Source organism: Colossoma macropomum, unplaced genomic scaffold (assembly GCF_904425465.1).
Source record: "Colossoma macropomum unplaced genomic scaffold, Colossoma_macropomum, whole genome shotgun sequence".
Lineage (NCBI taxonomy): Eukaryota > Metazoa > Chordata > Actinopteri > Characiformes > Serrasalmidae > Colossoma > Colossoma macropomum.
In genome coordinates, this window is record NW_023494800.1 from 29,819,637 (window position 1) to 29,839,235 (window position 19,599).

The 19,599-nt window shown below is 37.4% G+C and overlaps 2 protein-coding genes across 2 annotated transcripts; both read right to left on the reverse strand.

The window, feature by feature from the left end:
* Positions 1 to 330: 330 nt before the first annotated feature.
* Positions 331 to 6,928, reverse strand: LOC118819750 (proteinase-activated receptor 2-like). Its single transcript, XM_036587655.1, has 2 exons — positions 5,883 to 6,928; positions 331 to 403 (listed from the first exon to the last, which is right to left on the reverse strand). Exons 1-2 carry the CDS (start codon positions 6,926 to 6,928, stop codon positions 331 to 333), a joined length of 1,119 nt encoding a protein of 372 aa, XP_036443548.1.
* A 6,269-nt stretch (positions 6,929 to 13,197) lies between these two features.
* LOC118820107 (proteinase-activated receptor 2-like) lies at positions 13,198 to 18,308 on the reverse strand. Its single transcript, XM_036588241.1, has 2 exons — positions 17,723 to 18,308; positions 13,198 to 15,098 (listed from the first exon to the last, which is right to left on the reverse strand). The coding sequence occupies exons 1-2, from the start codon at positions 17,766 to 17,768 to the stop codon at positions 13,996 to 13,998; spliced, it is 1,149 nt and encodes a 382-aa protein (XP_036444134.1). The 5' UTR covers positions 17,769 to 18,308; the 3' UTR covers positions 13,198 to 13,995.
* Positions 18,309 to 19,599: the final 1,291 nt, after the last annotated feature.

Genomic DNA, 19,599 nt, shown 5'->3' on the forward strand with positions numbered 1-19,599 from the left:
ACCATACCAAAAGTCATATTAAAATTTAAGTAAAATCAAATAAAGCAGTTGCAGGCTGTACAGAGGTGGTTAGAGACTAAATGTTTATAATGTTCATGTGACACTGTTTGTGTTTGTACACTAAAAAAATTAGACTCATCTCATTCTCTCATTCCATCCGACCTTGGCCCTCACCCTTGTCCTCGCTCTCCCCTGCAGAGCTCTGGGAACAGCAGTTTATCTCTTGTGAGCAAAGCATTCAGTTTATTGCACAATATACACAGCGTTTATAGGCAATGTTACATAAACGCCTTATCACACAGCATTCCTTACGAGATGAAAAAGCATGTTTCAAGGGAGCAAGCAGTTTGAATCATTAAAAGGGCAAGGCGTTCTGCTCCGCCTGTCACCCGCTTCCCAAGTGAAACTACAGCAGGACATCCCAGAGGAAGGGAGGCAGAGACAAGAAGTGGTGAGAAAAATTCCCACCAGGGCTGAGTGAAAAAGGCCAATCACTGGAGGAAAAGCCTTTAGGTTTACCTTTTATAACTCAAATAACCCTTTTTGTGGTACTGTATAGAACCAGTGTAGCTGCGGTTGGGCATTTGGATTGAGTTTGTAGCACAATCTGCACCAAACGTCTCCCCCCAACATACAGTGCATTCAGTACACTCAGCCTGCAGTTACAGTGCGAGCAAAATGCCCACATTCGCTATTTGAAATTTACAATGTTATAGCCTACAAAGTCATTGTATGCATTTGTTGTGCGTAAATACAAAAGTGTTGATTTCCTGCTTCCCATTGACTTTGAATGCTACTGTAGTTACAGAGTGAGATGAGAAAATGAGCCTATTGGTTTTACTTGTCACTAGAAGCCTAACTAACCTAAACTAAACTAATGAGTGACCTGCACTGCTGTCAACTGTCATGGTTTACTTAAGAACTTTAGAATGTCATAAGACATTTTTTGCCTTTGCTGTGGTCTCCCAGCAGTAAATATCTATCTCATTGGATAAAAACATGCATAACAGAAACAAACAACACTTGATACATATTTGCAGTGCATTGCCCAGCTTTTTTAGATTAGCCAATACAGTCCCATTACATTAAAGCCAGGTGTGTTGATTTGTCAGCAGCAAAACTTCCTGAACTGCAGTAAAACGAGTGGTCCTGGCACAGGATACAGTGGAAGTTGGGTTCTGCCACCTGAACACAGCTGAATACAACAGAAAAATCTAAATCTAAATTAATTTTTAAGCTAAAATGCAGTGGAAATCAGTCTGAAAAACTAGTGATTTGCACTCCAACTCTAGTCCCATCACCTCATTCTACTTAGCAGTGTTTTTTTTTATCTAAGTTAGCAATATTATCTACCATTTAATTTTTCACATAGTAGTTTAGATAATTAACAACACTGTTTTAGAAAATGTAAAATCATCATGCAATTACAGTAACTGTACTGCCTTGATAGTTTTACATTGGAAGCAAAACCAATAAGAACTGGTGGTCACAGATAGATAGATCTGATAGATGCTCTACAGATACCTAAATCACTAACAAACTTTCTGGTGATGTTCAGTTAATTATCACCAACAGTATGGTTATGGTTAGGGTTAGGAGTAGGTGTAGGTTTTGCATTGAAGTTAAGGTTTAGGGTTAGGTTAAATGGGTGGACAATCCCCCAGTAGTGCTGGACACTGATGCATGCTATGAAGACAGTGGAGCAGTACATATTCCCATAGAAAAACCCACTAAGACTCTACACAGTGGCTCCCCGAAGGTCCAGTCATTGCTGTTGAAGTGGTAGGTGATCTTTAGTTGGAGCCACACGATGAAGAGCAGGTCAGCCAGTGCTAGATTGGCCATTAGGATGGATGCTGGATGCTTCTTCTTTGTCCTGAAGACAAACACCCAGGGGGATGTTGCATTGGTGGGCAAGCCCACAATGAAGATGATGATGTAAACGAGAGGGAGGAAGATTGTCGTGAGGTTTCCCTTCAGCAAATGTATGTCATCACTCTTTGGTAAACTTATGTCAGTGCTGTTCAGCCCATGATGTGATCCAGAGTGTGCAGTATCAGGAATCATTGTATTTCCATATGTGTCTTTTCTGGAGTTCCATAATCCCACCAAGATCTGAGTCTGTATATCTATCATTCTAGCTATCATTATCATTTTTTCATATAGTCATTATAATCATTAGATCTCTGTAAACACACACACACACACACACACACACACACACATACACTCAAAAACTAAGCAATAAAATAACAATAATAGAAGGAAAAGGAAGAATTAAGAAAGGAATGATGATACTAATGACAACAATGTAAAACTTAGCTAAATATATAATTCATTGTTGTTCAGATTAACGTACAAAAATTACTGATAAAATATTTTTTTCTTGCAGGTATCCAACTATTTGTGCAAGTAAACAGTCTCATAGTGACAAGGCAAAATTAACTGAACATTATTGCTTCTTGTCTACCTCAAAACATACAGAAAATATATAGAAAAAATATTGTATTTATTTATTTATTTATTTTTACTCATATTTTATGTCCATAAATTAGTAGGTTATACCAGAAAATACTATAATGAACAGAGGAAGAAAGCCACAGCACTTTTCTATCCAAAAAGTAAAAAATGGTTAATTTGCTACATAGAAAATCTAATAATAATAATAATAATAATAATAAGAAGAAGAAGAAGAAGAAGAAAAATTAGATCAATTCCAATAGGATTTATGTACCGTGTGTATTTTGTTTTGCTGTGTGTTGTAGAGCTGCTGAACACCAAGACTGTTTTCCTGCACTAACATAGGAGTTTCACCTCTCTCACCCTCTTGTCGTGCTTTGGTTTCTTCTTCCTTCAGGGTTTTTAAAAAGCTGCCTGTGCAGACCTGCTACATAGTGTTTGTCCTTCCAACATCCACACCTCTGCACGTAAAGTATGCAGAGAAACAGATGGACCACAGTCTGTAACTGTGGAACCACAAAGTGCTCCTATATGGTCAGTGGAGCTGATAATATGGACAGTGAGTGTAGATACAAGCAGATGACACTTAAACGACTTAAAGTATCAAAAATGAAAATGTGGATTTAAAAGTGGTTTCAGCAACTAATTTATTCAGATAAACAAAATCAGTTTATTAATTTACCAATAGAACTCCAGAATTGTGGGGATGTTTTCAATCAATTACTATTTCAACTGCAATTAGAAAGTATGTACTTGTGACAGTCACACATGCCATATGTTTTTATTTTCAGAAAACTCTGGGCTGCTCAGATATGATTTCATACACTCAATGTATGAATTCAAACATTCAAATGTTTCACACTTTTGACTCAAAGAGAGCTCGTAAAGCCAGAATACCTTAAAAACCTCTCTAAAACCTAAGACTCTTAAATCAATGACACCATTTGAATCTAAAAAAGATTTTTTGGCAAAAAAATTCTTAGGAAGAATGTATGGAGCTCTTTGGGGAACACAAAGAAATGCACTAAAATATGGTAGCACTTTACAAGTTGATAAGAAGTGGGTAATAATATGGTAATAATATGGTAACAAGTTGTACTTACCAAAAAATTGTCACTAAATAATAAGCTGGTAAATTCTAAACATATTCTGTACCTGACCATTTAATGGGTATAATAATAATAAAAGGTAAGAAACAAAGTAGAAACAAATGAATAACTATAATACCACATCAATTTAAGGATTAAGGAGAAGAACATTACAGAAGCTGAGAGGTTCTAGCTAAAGGGGCTGAGGAAGAGCAGCTGTTACGGTGAGACTGAATATCTGAAGGCAGTTCACTTTTCCAGCATGTAAGGGGAAAAACACGACACTACAAACTGACATAATGAGACAATGAGAATCCTGAAGCTTGCGGATGATGTAAACATTCTGAAATTAACTGTTTTTTTCCTTAAAAACACATTAAATATGTTGCACTGTTACACTTATACTAGCTACATCAGTGCAGGTGATGGTAAGAGCTACACTTCAGACTCAGTGCACATAAATCAGATGAAAATGTGTAAAATACTGTTTAAAATGCATGTTATCTGTTTATTAGCTGATTGTCTGAGTTGCTTTTTCCTGCATGGATTTTGTATAAAATTATAAGCAGTTTCATTCTTTGTTTGTTAGAAAACAAAGTGGGTTATTTAAGGTGGAGGAGAACAATGAATGAATTTCAATGATCTACAAACTAGTCATCATGATTATCTGTAGTATTGTGGCACCAGGTCGAGTTACATAACAACAGATATGACTCATTAAATCAGCCGATTCTTTACACACAATAAATTCCCACAACAGAGTCAGTGCAAGGAAAACAGTGGCTGCAGATCTGGGATCCATCTTTACACAGATTTATAGAAGAGGTCATAAACCTTTACAGTAAAGTGGATATCCTGTGTACAGCACATTAATAAAAAAGAGGTTCTTTAATAAAGACATTTGCTCAATATAGAAACATGAACACTCAAAGAACCCTTGGCTTGATTAAGGGGTTATTTGCATTATGAAAGTGATGGAGAATGTGCATGTATGTGCTATAGCTGGTTCTACATAGAACAATATTAAAGAGGGTAGATACATTTTCAAAAAAGGTTCCATATAGAACCATCAACAGCACATTGTCTGTTAATATGAAGAACCCTTTCACAATGCACTTTTATCATGGGTCATTTGAGTCTTCATGATTTTGTATAGAACTTATTTGTTTACCAAAGAGCTCTGGAAGAACCATCTTTTTTAAGAGTGTATGAGGTACTATGGTTCTGGTCCCAAATGCAATGTCTACAAAAGTTCCTTTGTTGGCCAACGAGAGAGGACCCTTTGAAGGTAGTGACGTAGGCAGCTGCCTCCAGAATGGAACACACTGATAGTTTTGTTTTTGCCTTCCACTTAAATTCTCCAGAGGGAGCCAGTGCTGCATAAGTGTGGTCTAGACTCTTTGGGTGAAATCTCTTGGCGGCTTAGTCTGGTATGGCATGGTTGGGCATTTGGATTAAGTGTGTAGGCCTGTCTGACACCTACACCAGACATCTTCCACCAACATACAGAGCATCCTATAATAATACATCCAATACATGCAGCCTGCAGCTATAGAAACGTAGAAAAAGTTGAGGTTTTACAGTTTTCTACAAAATACTCACATTTGCTATTTACAATTTACAACTTTGATAGTCTACAACTTCATTATGTGCGTTTGTTTCTGTGGTCTCACTGCAGTGAACGTACATCTCACTGGTTGAATACGTGTACAGTATCATAACAGACAACACCTGATACATGTTTGCAGTGATTAGATTGGTCAATACAGTCCCAGCAAATTAAAGTCAGGCGTGTTGATTTCTCAGCAGCAAAACACCCTGAACTGCAGTAAAATGAGTGGTCCTTGTACAGCATACAGTGGAGTTTGAGTTCTGCCTCGTGAACACAGTCAAATACAACAGAAAAATCTCCCGTATTGAGTGTTTAAGTGCCCTGAGAAGTGAAAACTAGGAGAAAGTGTATTTTGTAGAGTTTGTTAGGGGTAAAGATTGTTTGTGCTGGTTCAAATTGAGAACACAAGTACATCTTGGCAAAAAAGCTTATTATAGAACCCTAGTTTAGTGAGGCATGATTGGTTGGTGGGGCATTGCCGATTAATTAACCCTCATGTTGCTGATCCTGCTGGCTACTTGAATCTGTGATGAATGTGGCCACTGTGTTGAGTTTGTGATATAGTGTGTAATGTATGATATTATATTCGGGAGTGTTTGAATAGTTGAACTAGAGAACTCTAGAAAGCTCATTAATGCTGCTGAGTACCATTATATTGGATTCAGTGGAAACTGGGTGGTGCAGGTACGTTGTCTCTCACATCCTCTACAGGTGCTGTTTCCTAAGATGAAGATTCTGTGGAGACCTTCACGGGTCTGAAGGCCACCTTCATATCAGCTGAACGTGCACTGTGACAACTTAACATGTTCTTCACATGATCTCTGAACTCATCTGAGATAAAATAATACACAAATGGGTCCAGACAGCTGTTGAGGCTGGACAGGCACAGCATGATGATGTACAAGCCGTAAGTGTTGTTCCCAGTCCCTCGAGCCAGCAGAGAGAAATGTACCATCAGTGTGATGTTACTGGGAGTGAAGCAGACCAGGAACATCACCAGCACAATGATCATGAGGGTTATAGCCTTCCGCTTCTGCTTGTTGCTGCTGACATTCATAGATTTCCTGAGAGAGCATAATATTCGCAAATACGCCACTGTACACACCACACAGGGAACTACATATCCCACAATGCCCATGGTCAGGAAATATCCAACAGGAAAATGTGTTTGGTTTGGGCAAGTGACGTCATGGCAGGTGGTTATGTTGAGATTGCTGACTTTAATAGTCTGTTTATACAGGTAGAGTGGTACAGTGAGGAGCCAGACTACAATCCACACACAAACACATACACGCACTGTTACATGGTTGCTCAGTTTCCGAGAAAGTGGGTGCACAATCGCCCAGTAGCGCTGGACACTGATGCATGCTATGAAGATAGTGGAGCAGTACATATTCCCATAGAAAAACCCCACTAGGACTTTACACAGTGGCTCCCCGAAGGTCCAGTTATTGCGGTTGAAGTGGTAAGTGATCTTCAGTGGGAGCCAAATGATGAAGAGCAGGTCAGCCAGTGCTAGATTGGCCATTAGGATGGACGATGGATGCTTCTTTTTTGTCCTGAAGAGGAACACCCAGAGGGATGTTGCATTAGTGGGCAACCCCACAATGAAGACGATGATGTAAATGAGAGGGAGGAAGACTGTGGTGAGGTTTCCTTCTAGCAAACGTATGTCTTGACCTTTAGGTAAACTGACGCCAGAGATGTTCAGCCCACTCTGTGATCCAGGGGGCAATATTTCACTTCTTTCATTCCATGATGGCACCATGATATAAAGCTCAATCTCTGTCAAAAGAAAGAAAATTCTTTTAGCTGTTTTAAGTTTTGTCAAACAAATAAGTCTACAGTCAACACACAGGACTGTGCATTAAGAGAATATCATAGACATATAGAACAAAAAAGCAACAAGAATATAGTAAAAGTAATATTAATTTATAACAACAAATAAAATTCATAGAACACCTACAAGATGTAAGCCAAAGTAATAGCAACAATACTAAGAAGAATAAGAAATAAAAAATACACCAATCAAGACAATAATGATAATATCTATGAAAGCATTAGAACTTCTGCCAAAATCTAATTTCTTTTGTACATGTAAACATTCTCATTGTGGACAACCAAAGCAAAATTAATCAATCATTATCACTTCTAATCTACTTAACTAGTCTTGTCTAGTCTGCTTAACTGATTACATGTAAATAAATGTCATTACCATTTATTTATTTATTATTCTCATGTTTTATCTCCTGTAAATTAGCAGGATAAACCAAAAAATACTGTAATGAACAGACGACGAAAGCAGATTTTCTATGTAGTTAAAGTCTGTGTTCATAATTCTGAAATTTGTTTCTAAACACTTTACACATGTTAGAAAATGATTGCTGATAACGTGATAAGCCTGTTAACTATGTACTACTGAATTGTGGAGAACTGATCTTCATCACTTGCCTAGGTTATGCTGGTCAGCAATACCTTTTGCTAACTTGCATAAATGGGACAAATATTAACCATTATTTCACAGATTGAGAGGTCAATTCTCAGGTAGGTCAGTGTCCTTTGACTCCGAATTCGATTCTGGCTCTGGTGGCTCAAACATTTATGACATTAAGTTTCTAGACGGAGCGACTTCTGTGTTATAGTGGAAGCGCTGCCAACGACCTCATTTAAATCCAAAAGAAGCTTTGCTGCCTTACCTAGCGAGATGATGGACATGCTAAAATTTGTTTTGAAGTCAGCTTTCTGTTCAAATTTTCCCTGTTCCACCTTAAATGGTACAGCAGTTACATTCTGTTCTGTTGTTTGTACCAACAGACACCTGACCTCAACTTCATACTCTCAGAATTTAACTACTGCACCATTTAAGGTGAAACAGGAAAAATTCAGACGAGAATGTGACTTCAGTGTTGCATTTTACTAATGTAACTGCTGCAGCATTTAAGGTGGAACTGGAGAATTGGAACAGGAGGCGAATATGAAGGTGAAGAGAGCCTGTACCTTTCCTTTGACTGGGCATGGTTTCATTTCAGAGCAGAAAATATTGCTTATTTTTTATACTTGGCAATTTTTTAATCATTCAAATTTTGGCTGGGTCATTAATGACAGATTTTTCTTTGGTGTGACAACCTCAGAACACATATTTATTACTGCTTTACACACCTTAATAAAGCATTTTCACTTTTCAGATAATAGAGTGCTATGGAGTTTTAATTCTCTGTTCGTCACAGTTCTTTTTCAAAACACACCTTTTTTTGTTGGATCTTTTTGACTCCAGATGTTTTGTTTCGTAACAGAAAAAAAAACAAATATTTTGGGGTTTTGCTTACAGATTTCATATATCGTTGCTGTCAAAACCTCAAAATCAAAACCATGTATCCCCAAAATCTTTACAGGAGAAGAAAACACTGTTAACTTTATGTAATTCATGTAAGGAATCTTTATTTTGAGTAATTCTGAACCAATTCTGTTGTTTTTGCCATGAAATTATAACACAGTGTAAAGTGCCATTTTTTAATTATGAAAACAAAAACCAACAAACATGGAGATACAGGTTTTTGTTCTGACAATGACAGTGATGACATAGTGGTGTACATCGTTTTTCTTTTACACTGAAAGAAAAAAATTGTGCTCTGAAGTGACAAATACATGTTAAATCTGTCAATCTGACGTGAATAAAATTACATCAACACAAATCTTCCCAGAAGAAGTAAACTAACACTAGAAGTAGTTCTGATGCAGTTGTAGGTCTTAGTATATGCAAAACATTTGAATCAAACCATCACTTTCTCCAGTGTAATATGGAAATGTAGCTTACCTGGCAATGTATTGTTAATGTCAGTCTTATTCCAGTCCATGTCTGCTGAATCAGTAATCCTGATAAATCAGTGTGTATTCTGTTTTGCTGTGTGTTGTAGAGCTGCTGAACACCCAGACTGTTTTCTTGCTCTAGCGTGAGAGCTTCACCTCCCTCTCCCACTTATTGTCCTTCTGTTTCTTCTTCCTTCAGGGTTTTTTAAAAAGCTGCATGTTTAGACCTGCTGCATAGTGTTTGTCCTTCCTCCGTCCACACCTCTGTCGGTAAGTGATAAATTTCCGACATTTTTAACAGGAGGTGCTCGTCTTAATGGTAAAATAATAAAAAAAAATATTCTAGTAGAGTGATAAGATGGTAAATGGAGATCTGATTAAGGAAGAAAGTCTAAAAAGCTCATAGGTAGCCATATATACATGTAAATCAAGGGTCAGGCATGTATTTTGAAATATATGCACATATGTTGTGTACCTGTATCTAGTATTGACATATCTGTAATAAATATTGATCATACATGTATGTCTGATAATGGATGAATTCATCCCAGGACGTTTATAATTGGTACTATATTATCTGTTTGCTTCTAGGTATTAAATTATTAAATTTTTTGGTGTAAAATAAGTTTGAAGTGGTGTAGAAAACCAGCAGTGTGAAAAGGGACAATGACTGTAAAAACAAGGAGAAAGTTTTAATGAAGTGGCCGGTCGATGTCTGTTTTTATTGTAGTTAATGTGCTATATGGAGTGACCTCATACCTTAATTATGTTTATTTTATCAAAACATATCATTGAACCTTCCACTTTGTCACTACCAAAACAATCAGAACAGTACAGAAATTTAACTGTACCAAATGTTTTAGCAGTGACTCAAAAACACAGCCAGTACATGACCAGCAAACACAGCTTTGAACAGCTGTACACACAGAAAATCATTAATGTTTTTTATTAAAACACTAAAATATTTACTTAACTGCAGAAAATGTGCTTCAGCTGTGAAAACTCTTAATGTTTCAGACCAATTTTCACTGATTTACTTAGCCTCTTATTCTCCAGGGTATATTTTGTTTTTGTTTTGTTTGAAAAATTGGGACAAAAAAGTGAGATCATTGGAAAAAATGTTTTAAGTATTATTGTGTCAAGTGTAAATTTAGGGGTTAGGGTTTGGGACAGACACCTCCCAATAGAAAGTACATTTCTTAGATTGTACACAAATTATAATAAATCAGATTTAATTTTACAGATTTACAAGAGCTGAATGTTCCCCAATCAAATCACTAAAAAACAAAATGAAGCCTAGAGAAACATGAAACTGGCAGAAACACTCATACAAATACATGCTTCAAGGAAATACGTCGTTTGATGATTGGTGCATCATACTAGTTTCATTATTTGCAGTGTTACAGTTTCATTATGAACATTCATATGTGAAATCACGTATTAAAAACACTTCAGAGTAACATAAAAAAATATATAAACATTCCGCAGACATAAAGGTGTCTACAAATATAGATCAGCTCTAATATTGATTTCTAAAAAATAAAAAGTAAAAATAAAACCATTCAAGAGCTGTTTTAGTCCAGTACATTGTGACTAATTTCCTTAAAGTGAACACTAATATCTGCACTCCAGCATGTCAAGGCAGGAGTCAGGCTTAGTTAGCATAGCACACACAATTTCCCATTATCTCCACCCCCCACAGTGAAGAGTGACTCTGTTCTCTCAACTCAAATAGAGTGTATAAGGCCAGCATGGTTTAAAAACCTCATTAAAACCTTAAGACTTTAAATCAATGTCACCATTTGAATCTTCAAAACATTTCTGGCAGAAAATTTCTTAGGCAGAATGTATGGAGCTCTTTGGGAGACAAAAGGAAAGACAACAAAAATGTGGTAGCACTTTACAAATTGATAATAAGTGGGTAATAAAATAGTAATAATATGGTAACAAGTTGTACTTACCAAAGAATCTCATGCTAATTTTCAATTTGTTGCTAAATAATAAGCCTGTTAATGTAAACATATAATGCACTCTATTATTTAATAGGTAACAATAGGCAAGAAAGAAAGTAGAAACAAATGAATAACAGCACTAATAACAAATCATTTAGGGACTAAAGGGAAGCTGAGAGGTTCTAGCTAAAGGGGCTGAGGATGTGTAGCTGTTATGGGGAGACTTTGTACTGAATGGCTGAAGGCAGCTCACTTTTCAGACTGATGCCCTGGAACAATGAGGATACTGTAACTTACTGGATGATGTAAACATTCTGAAATTAAACATTCCTCTTAATAATCACATCAAATGTGTTGCATTGTTCCACTTATCAAAGTCACATCAGTGCAGGAGATGGTAAGAGCTAGACTTCAGACTAAGTGCACATAAATCAGATTAAAATGTATAACATACTGTTTAAAATGCATGTTATCTGTTTATTAGCTGATTGTGATGTTTTTCTTTCATGTATTTTGTACAAAATTACAAGCAATTTTAGTCTTAGTCTTATTCTTTAGAAAACAAAGCAGAGTATTTAAGGTAAAGGAGCACAGTGAGTGTTTGAAATGATCCTCAAACTAGTCGTCAGGATTATCTGTAATATTGGGACTTTAAGTCAAGTTGCATAACAGCAGATACGGTTCCTTAAATCAGCGGATAGTGTACACAATAAATTCCCACAACAGAGTCAGTGCAAGGAAAACAGCTGCTGCAGATCTGTGATCGATGCTTACATGGATTTATGAAGGAGATAATCCACCCTTACAGTAAGGTACAACCTCATTTCCAAAAAAGTTGGGATGCTGTGCAAAATGTAAATGAAAATAAAATGCATTGATGAGCAAATTTAAACCCTAAATTTGTTTCAAAACAGTACAAAGACAACATATCAAATGTTGAAACTGAGAAATTTTATTGTTTTTTGAAAAATTCTCCCATTTTGAATTTGATGCCTATAACACATTCCAAAAAAGTTTGTAATACTAAAAAAACAACTGGTGGTTGATTGGCAGCAGGTCAGTAACATGATTGGGTATAAAAGAGCATCTCAGAGAGGCTGAGTCTTCAGAAGTAAAGATGAGGAGGGGTTCACCACTCTGTGAAAGAATGCACCATCAAATAGTGCAACAATTCAAGAATAACGTTTCTCAACATAAAATAGCAAAGAACTTTTGTTTTTCATCATCTACGGTACATAATAACATTAAAAGGTTCAGAGAATCTGGAGAAATCTCTGTATGTAAGGGAGAAGGCCAAAAACCAGTATTTACTGGCTGTGATATTTGGGTCCTCAGGCATTGCATTAAAAACAGACATGATTCTGTAGTGGAAATTTACTGCATGAGCTCAGAAACACTTCTGAAAACCACTGTCTGTGAACACAGTTCATCACTGCATCCACAAATGCAAGTCAAAACTGTAAAACACAAAGAAGAAACCAAATATAAACAGGATCCAGAAACACTGCCACCTTCTCTGGGCCTGATCTCATTTAAAATGGACTGAGGTGAAGTGGAAAAGTGTCCTGTGGTCCAATGAATCGACATTTGAAATTCTTTTTGGAAATCATGGACACTGTGTCCTCCGGGCTACAGACCACCCAGCTTGTTATCAGGGCACGGTTCAAAAGCCAGTATTCATGATGGTATGGGGGCATTAGTGCACACAGCATGGGTGATGTGCTCATGTGTGATGGCTCCATTAATGCTGAATGATATATGCATGTTTTGGTAACATGTGCTGTCGCCCAGACGACGTCTTTTTCAGGGAAGGTCTTAATTATTTCAGCAATACAATGTAAAACTAGATTCTGCACATCTTACCACAGCAAGCCTCTATAGTAAAAAGGTTAGGGTGCTAAACTGACCTGCCTGCAGTCCAGACTTGTCACCACTGATAACATTTGGCACATTATAAAATGAAAAATATGACAAAGAAGACCCCTGAACTGATGATCAACTGACATTCTGTATCAAACAAGAATGAGAAACATTTCACTTTCTAAACTACAGCAGTGTCTCCTCAGTTCCCAAACACTTACAGAGTGTTGTTAAAAAAGCAGGTGACGACACCCAACTTTTTTAATGTGTTGCTGCCATCAAATTCAAAATGGACAGACATTTTTCAAAAAACATTAAAATGTCTCAGTTTTATCATTTGATATGCTGTCCTTGTGCTATTTTCAAATAAATACAGGGTTTAAATAATTTGCACCTCATTGCATTTTGTTTTCATTTACATTCTGCACAGTGTCCCAACCTTTTTGGAAATGGGGTTGTAGATATCCTGTGTACACTCTTAACTAAGGTTCTATATAGACACATGAACACCCAAAGAACGCTTTGCGTGATTTTACGGGTTCTTTGCATCATTAAAGGGTCCTTCAGCTTGATGGAAAATTGGCATGGATGTGCTATAGTCAGTTGTATAAAGAACCTTGTTGAAAAGGGTTCTATATAGCACCCAAAAAGGTTCTTCTATTGGTACAAGCAAAAGGTAAAAGGTAAAAATATGCACAGTATCATAACAGAAACATACAACATTTGATACATATTTGCAGTGCATTGCCCAGCATTATTAGACTACCGGCAGTGACTGGACCTTTGGGAAGCCACTGAAAGTGTTGTTCAGGTGATCCTTAAGAACCTGAACAATGTAGGAAAAACCTTATTGCTGAATTAAACATCTTTCAAAAGAAGGAATCAAAATGTTTACCTTAAGATTGTGCTTATAGATTTTTTTTGTTAGCTCAAATATGAAGCACCAGTACTTCATGGTAAATAAGCTTCGTATAGGACCCTGGTCTAGTGGAGCATGATGATTGGTTGCTGGGGTATTGCCCCATTAATTAACCCTCATATTGCTGAGCCTGTTGGCTACTTGAATCTGTGATGAATGTGGACACTGTATTGAGTTTGGGTTTATTATATTAAATTCTGGAGTGTTTGAACTCTGCTGAGTTCCATTAGGCTGGTTTTGGTGGAAATTGGGTGGTGCAGATACACTGTCTCTCACATCTTCTGCAGGTGCTGTTTCTTAGGATGAAGATGTAGATGATTCAGTGGAGACCTTCACAGGTCTGAAGGCCACCTTCAAATCAGCTGAATGTGCACTGTGACACATCAGTGTGTTCTTTATATGATCTCTGAACTCATCTGAGATAAAATAATACACAAATGGGTCCAGACAGCTGTTGAGGCTGGACAGGCACAGTGTGATGATGTACAAGCCATGAGTGTCGTTCTCGATCCCTCGAGCCAGCAGAGAGAAATGCACCATCAGTGTGACGTTACTGGGAGTGAAGCAGACCAGGAACATCACCAGCACAGTGACCATGAGGGTTATAGCCTTTCTTTTCTGCTTGTTGATGCTGACATTTGCAGATTTCTTGAGAGACCATAATATTAGCGAATATGCCACTGTACACACAATGCAGGGAACTACATATCCCACAATGCCCATGGTCAGGAAATATCCAACAGGGAAGTGTGTTTGGTTGGGGCAAGCGACATCATGGCAGGTGGTTATGTTGAGATTGCTGACTCGAACAGTCTGCTGATACAGGTAGAGTGGTACAGTGAGGAGCCAGACTACAATCCACACACAAACAGATACACAGACTGTTACACGGTTACTCAGTTTCTGAGAAAGCGGGTGGACAATCGCCCAGTAGCGCTGGACACTGATGCATGCTATGAAGATAGTGGAGCAGTACATATTCCCATAGAAAAACCCCACTAGGACTTTACACAGTGGCTCCCCGAAGGTCCAGTTATTGCGGTTGAAGTGGTAGGCGATCTTCAGTGGGAGCCACACGATGAAGAGCAGGTCAGCCAGTGCTAGATTGGCCATTAGGATGGATGTGAGATTCTTCTTCTTCGTCCTGAAGAGGAACACCCAGAGGGCCATGGCGTTGGTGGGCAACCCCACAACAAAGACACTGATGTAAACGAGAGGGAGAAAGACTGTGGTGAGGTTTCCTTCTAGCAAACGTATGTCATCACTCTTTGGTAAACTTATGTCAGTGAAGTTCAGGCCACAGTTTGATCCAGAATGTGCAGTATCAGGAATTAGTGGATTACCAGGTAGCTTGATATTTTTAGATTTCTTGTTGATGGCTCCCTTCAAGATGTAAGACGCTATCAAAAGGAAGAAGATTATGATTTCATTTTATTGTATCTTTTTGTCAAACAAATAAGCCTATAAATATATGTGAAGACATTATAATACAACCCCATTTCCAAAAAGTTGGGACGCTGTGGAAAAAGTAAATTAAAACAAAGTGCAATGATGTACAAATCATTTAAATCCCTATATTTCATTGAAAATACTACAAAGACAGCTTATCAAATGTTGAAACTGAGAAATTTTATTGCTCACTGAAAAATATATGACCATTTTAAAAACAAAAAGTCTGGTATAAAATGCTAAAAAAAACACCTGGTGGTTAATTGGCAACAGGTCAGTAACATGATTGGGTATAAAAGAGCATCTCCGAAAGGCGGAGTCTTTCAGAAGTAAAGATGAGGAGGGGTTCACCACTCTGTGAATGACTGCACCATCAAATAGTGCAACAATTCAAGAATAATGTTTCTCAACATAAAATAGCAAAGAACTTTAGCTTTTCATCATCTACGGTACATAATAACATTAAAAGATTCAGAGAATCTGGAGAAATCTCTGTATGTAAGGGACAAGGCCAAAAACCAGTATTTACTGGCTGTGATCTTTGGGCCCTCAGGCAGCACTGCATTAAAAACAGACATGATTCTGTAGTGGAAATCACTGCATGGGCTCAGAAACACTTCTGAAAACCACTGTCTGTGAAAACAGTTCATCACTGCATCCACAAATGCAAGTAAAACTCTAAAACACAAAGAAGAAATTGTACATAAACTGAATCCAGAAACACTGCCACCTTCTCTGGGCCTGAGCTCTTTTAAAATGGACTGAGGTTCTGTATTAAAAGAGTACAGATGCTAAACTGACCTGCCTGCAGTCCAGACTGGATACCCACTGATAATATTTGGTGCATTATGAAGTGAAAAATACAACAAAGAGACCCTGAACTGATGATGAGCTGAAATCCTCTATCAAACAAGAACAGGAAAACATTTCGCTTTCAAAACTACAGCAGTGTCTCCTCAGTTTCCAAACACTTACAGAGTGTTGTTAAAAGAAGAGGTGATGAAACACAGTGGTAAATACACCCCCGTCCCAACTTTTTTTGGAATGTGTTGTTAGTATCAAATGAGCATATGTTTTTCAAAAAAACAATAACATTTCTCAGTTTTAACATTGGATATGTTGTCTTTGTAGTATTTTCCTTTGAATAAAAGGTTTACATGATTTGCATATCATTGTAATCTATTTTGAGTCCCAACTTTTATTGAAATGGGGTTGTAAACATATAGGACATCAGGATCTATAATAATAATAATAATAATAATAATAATAATAATAACAACAACAACAACAACAACCTCATGTTTTACTTCCATAAATTAACAGGATATACCAGAGCACTTTTCTGTCCAAAACGTTAAAAATACATAGAAAATCTAAAAATAAGAACAATATTAAGAAGAAGAAAAAGTCCAGCAGTTCCAATAGGGTTCTATGCACTTACGAGGCTTGGACCCCTGACAAGTGACTGACAGAGAAATGAGCTACAGCCCACATGTAGCAGCAACAAAGACTTCAGACCTCTTTTTTTGGTAACATTATATTTGGATGGTCCCATGTAGATGTTTTGTAGATGGTCAGTCTTCTTTTAACTTTCAACTAAATATCTGTTAAAAGCAGCTGAACTTGAAGTTACATGTGAAAAACTGTATTAAATCTGCCCCTAAACCTAAATCTAACCTCTAGGCAGATTTTACACTTATTCCCAACCTTGCCCTGACCTTAACGTTGTGACAATCAGTATCACTAGAAAGTTCATGAGTAATATAAGTATCTGTAGGTCATCTATAGGGGACCATCCAAATAAAGTGTGACCACTTTTTCTAGTTTTCAAAATTTCTATGTAGTTATTTTTTAATAACAGTTATTTTTTAATAGTAGTTATTTTAAATAATAGTTATTATATATTTTTTTATATTTATTTATTTATTTATTTATTTTTTTGCTTTTAGAAGTTTTGCTTTTAGAATGAATGTGGCTTTTCCTCTGTTCATCACAACTCTTTCCCAAACAGGACCTTCTTTTTTGACCTTTTGTGCACTCCAGACTTTTTGTTTGGCAATAGAAAATGCCATATTTCAGGGTTTTACTTACAGATCTTATCAATCATTGCTGTCAGATCAAAACCTTGTATCTCCAAAAAACTTTACAGGAGAAGAAAAAACACCCATGTAAGTCAATGTATTAAGGCTTTGTTTGAAGTAAATCTAAAATCTGTTATGTTTGCCATGAAATGCATGGTGTAAAGTGCAAGTGCTGTTTTCAAGTTATATAAGAAAAGAACAAACAACATAAATGGACATACAAGTTTTTGTTCAGACAGTGATGATATCTTGATTTATATCATTTCTCTTTTACACTAAGAGAAAATGTGCTCTGAAGTTTCAATTAGGTGTTAAATGTGTCAGTCAGATGCACATCAATAGCATTACCTCAACACAAATCTTCCCAGAAGAAGTAAACTAAAGCACAGCAGTTGTTCTGAGGCAGAAGGTCTTATGAGCAGAAAACTTGAATCAAAGCGCCACTTTCTCAGATGTAATACTTTCTAACAGTTTTCGAAGGAAATGTAGCTTACCCCCCTTCTTTACAATGCTGAACAACTCAGTCTTATTCCTGTCCATGTCTGCTGTGAGATTCTGTCCAGTAATCCTGATAAATCAGTGTGTATTCTGTTTTGCTGTGTGTTGTAGAGCTGCTGAACACCAAGACTTTCTTGCACTAATGTGGGTGCAACACCTGTCTCACCCACTTATTGTCCTTCTGTTTCTTCTTCCTTCGGGGGTTTTGAAAAGCTGCATGTTTAGACCTGCTGCATAGTGTTCGTCCTTTCACCATCCACACCTCTGTATGGGAAAGTTTGCAGAGAAACAGATGGAGCACAGTCTGTAACTGTAAAACTACTAAGTGCTCCTGTATGGTCAGTGGAGCTGATAAAATGGACAGTGAGTGTAGAAACAAGCAGTTGGACTTAATGAAGTATCAAAAATGACAGAGTGAAGTCAGAAATGGTTTCAGCGATGAATTTATCCAGATAAATCAAACAAGGTTATTGACTGAAATTATGTTTGGTTCATTTATATAAGATCTTTTAAAGTTTTTTTTCCCTGACTCTGGAAGCGTTTCTCAATTCCACCGGCCTCACCCGCCTCTGAGGAGCCAGGGTCGTCAAAAGCCTCTCCTTTGACCCCAGAGGAGCACAATGAGTCAGAGCCTTGTCTGCAGCACCATAGAGGAAAGAAGAGGAACTCCCTTTAGGGAAAAAGCTGCTAGAGAAGAGACTAGACACATAGAGGCAAGCACCCCCGGAGGAGTGATGGAATGCCGCTGCCCCCAAACTTCATCCAGCTTGGTGAACCTCCAGCTTCATTTTTTTTAAGCTTTTTTAGATGCATATGTTTTCATTCCAGTTGATTTTATTGTTGTCTTGTTGTCTAATGTGCTCCACAAATAAAGGTGAAATAAGAGGCTTTATCTGAAAGGCAGTACAGGTAGACACACTCTCCTGAACTAGGAGTTAGAAATCACAAATAGAAAGCTGCTGTCCAGGGCTCTGTAAAAACTGTTGACCGTATTTGGAATTGTTGGAATTGCTGTCTTATTGTTAGGCATTTTCCCACATGCCTATTACTCACTGCCAAATCAAAGAAAAATAAACCAAAAGAAAATAAAATGGTAGATAATTCAGTTGTAGGTGGATGATGATAGTAAACAACTGCTTGGACATGCATTCTGTGCGTGTGACCAAACCATTACAGTAAGCAATGGATGGCTTATGGTGGTATTCTGGAGGCGATTGCGTGTCTGCCACAAGACAATTTGGAAAACGTAAAATTTGTTTAACCCCTTGGATGACACAGCTGCCTAAGGCAGCATCTCTGCATTTCACTGTAATGGCCGGGATTTAATGAAGTGAATTCTGACAGAAAACATACCATGTTTGTGGCCTCCAGGTCACCATCTGAGAATATGGCTCTGTTTTTGGCAAACAGAAAGCCAGTATTCACAATGGACGAAACTCATCGTAGTGTCTATTTTTACACTTAAACTTAACAATTTCTCAGTTGCATCAAGCTCACCTGTAAAAAGCCTTGGTGTCATTATAGACCCTGATCTGTCCTTCGACACACATATAACTAATATTACTAGAACAGCCTTCCTGCATCTCCGCAATATTGCTAAATTGAGAAATGCATTCTCTCTACAGGATGGAGAAAAGTTAGTTCATGCAATTATTACTTCAAGGCTAGATTACTGTAATGCCCTGCTGGCTGGATGTCCCAGCAAAAGCCTTAACAAGCTTCAGCTAGTCCAGAATGCGGCAGCCAGAGTTCTTACTAGAACCCGAAAGTTTGACCATATCAGCACAGTTCTATCAAACCTAGACTGGTTACCAGTTAAATTTCACATTGATTATGAAATTCTGTTACTGACCTATAAAGCTCTAAATGGACT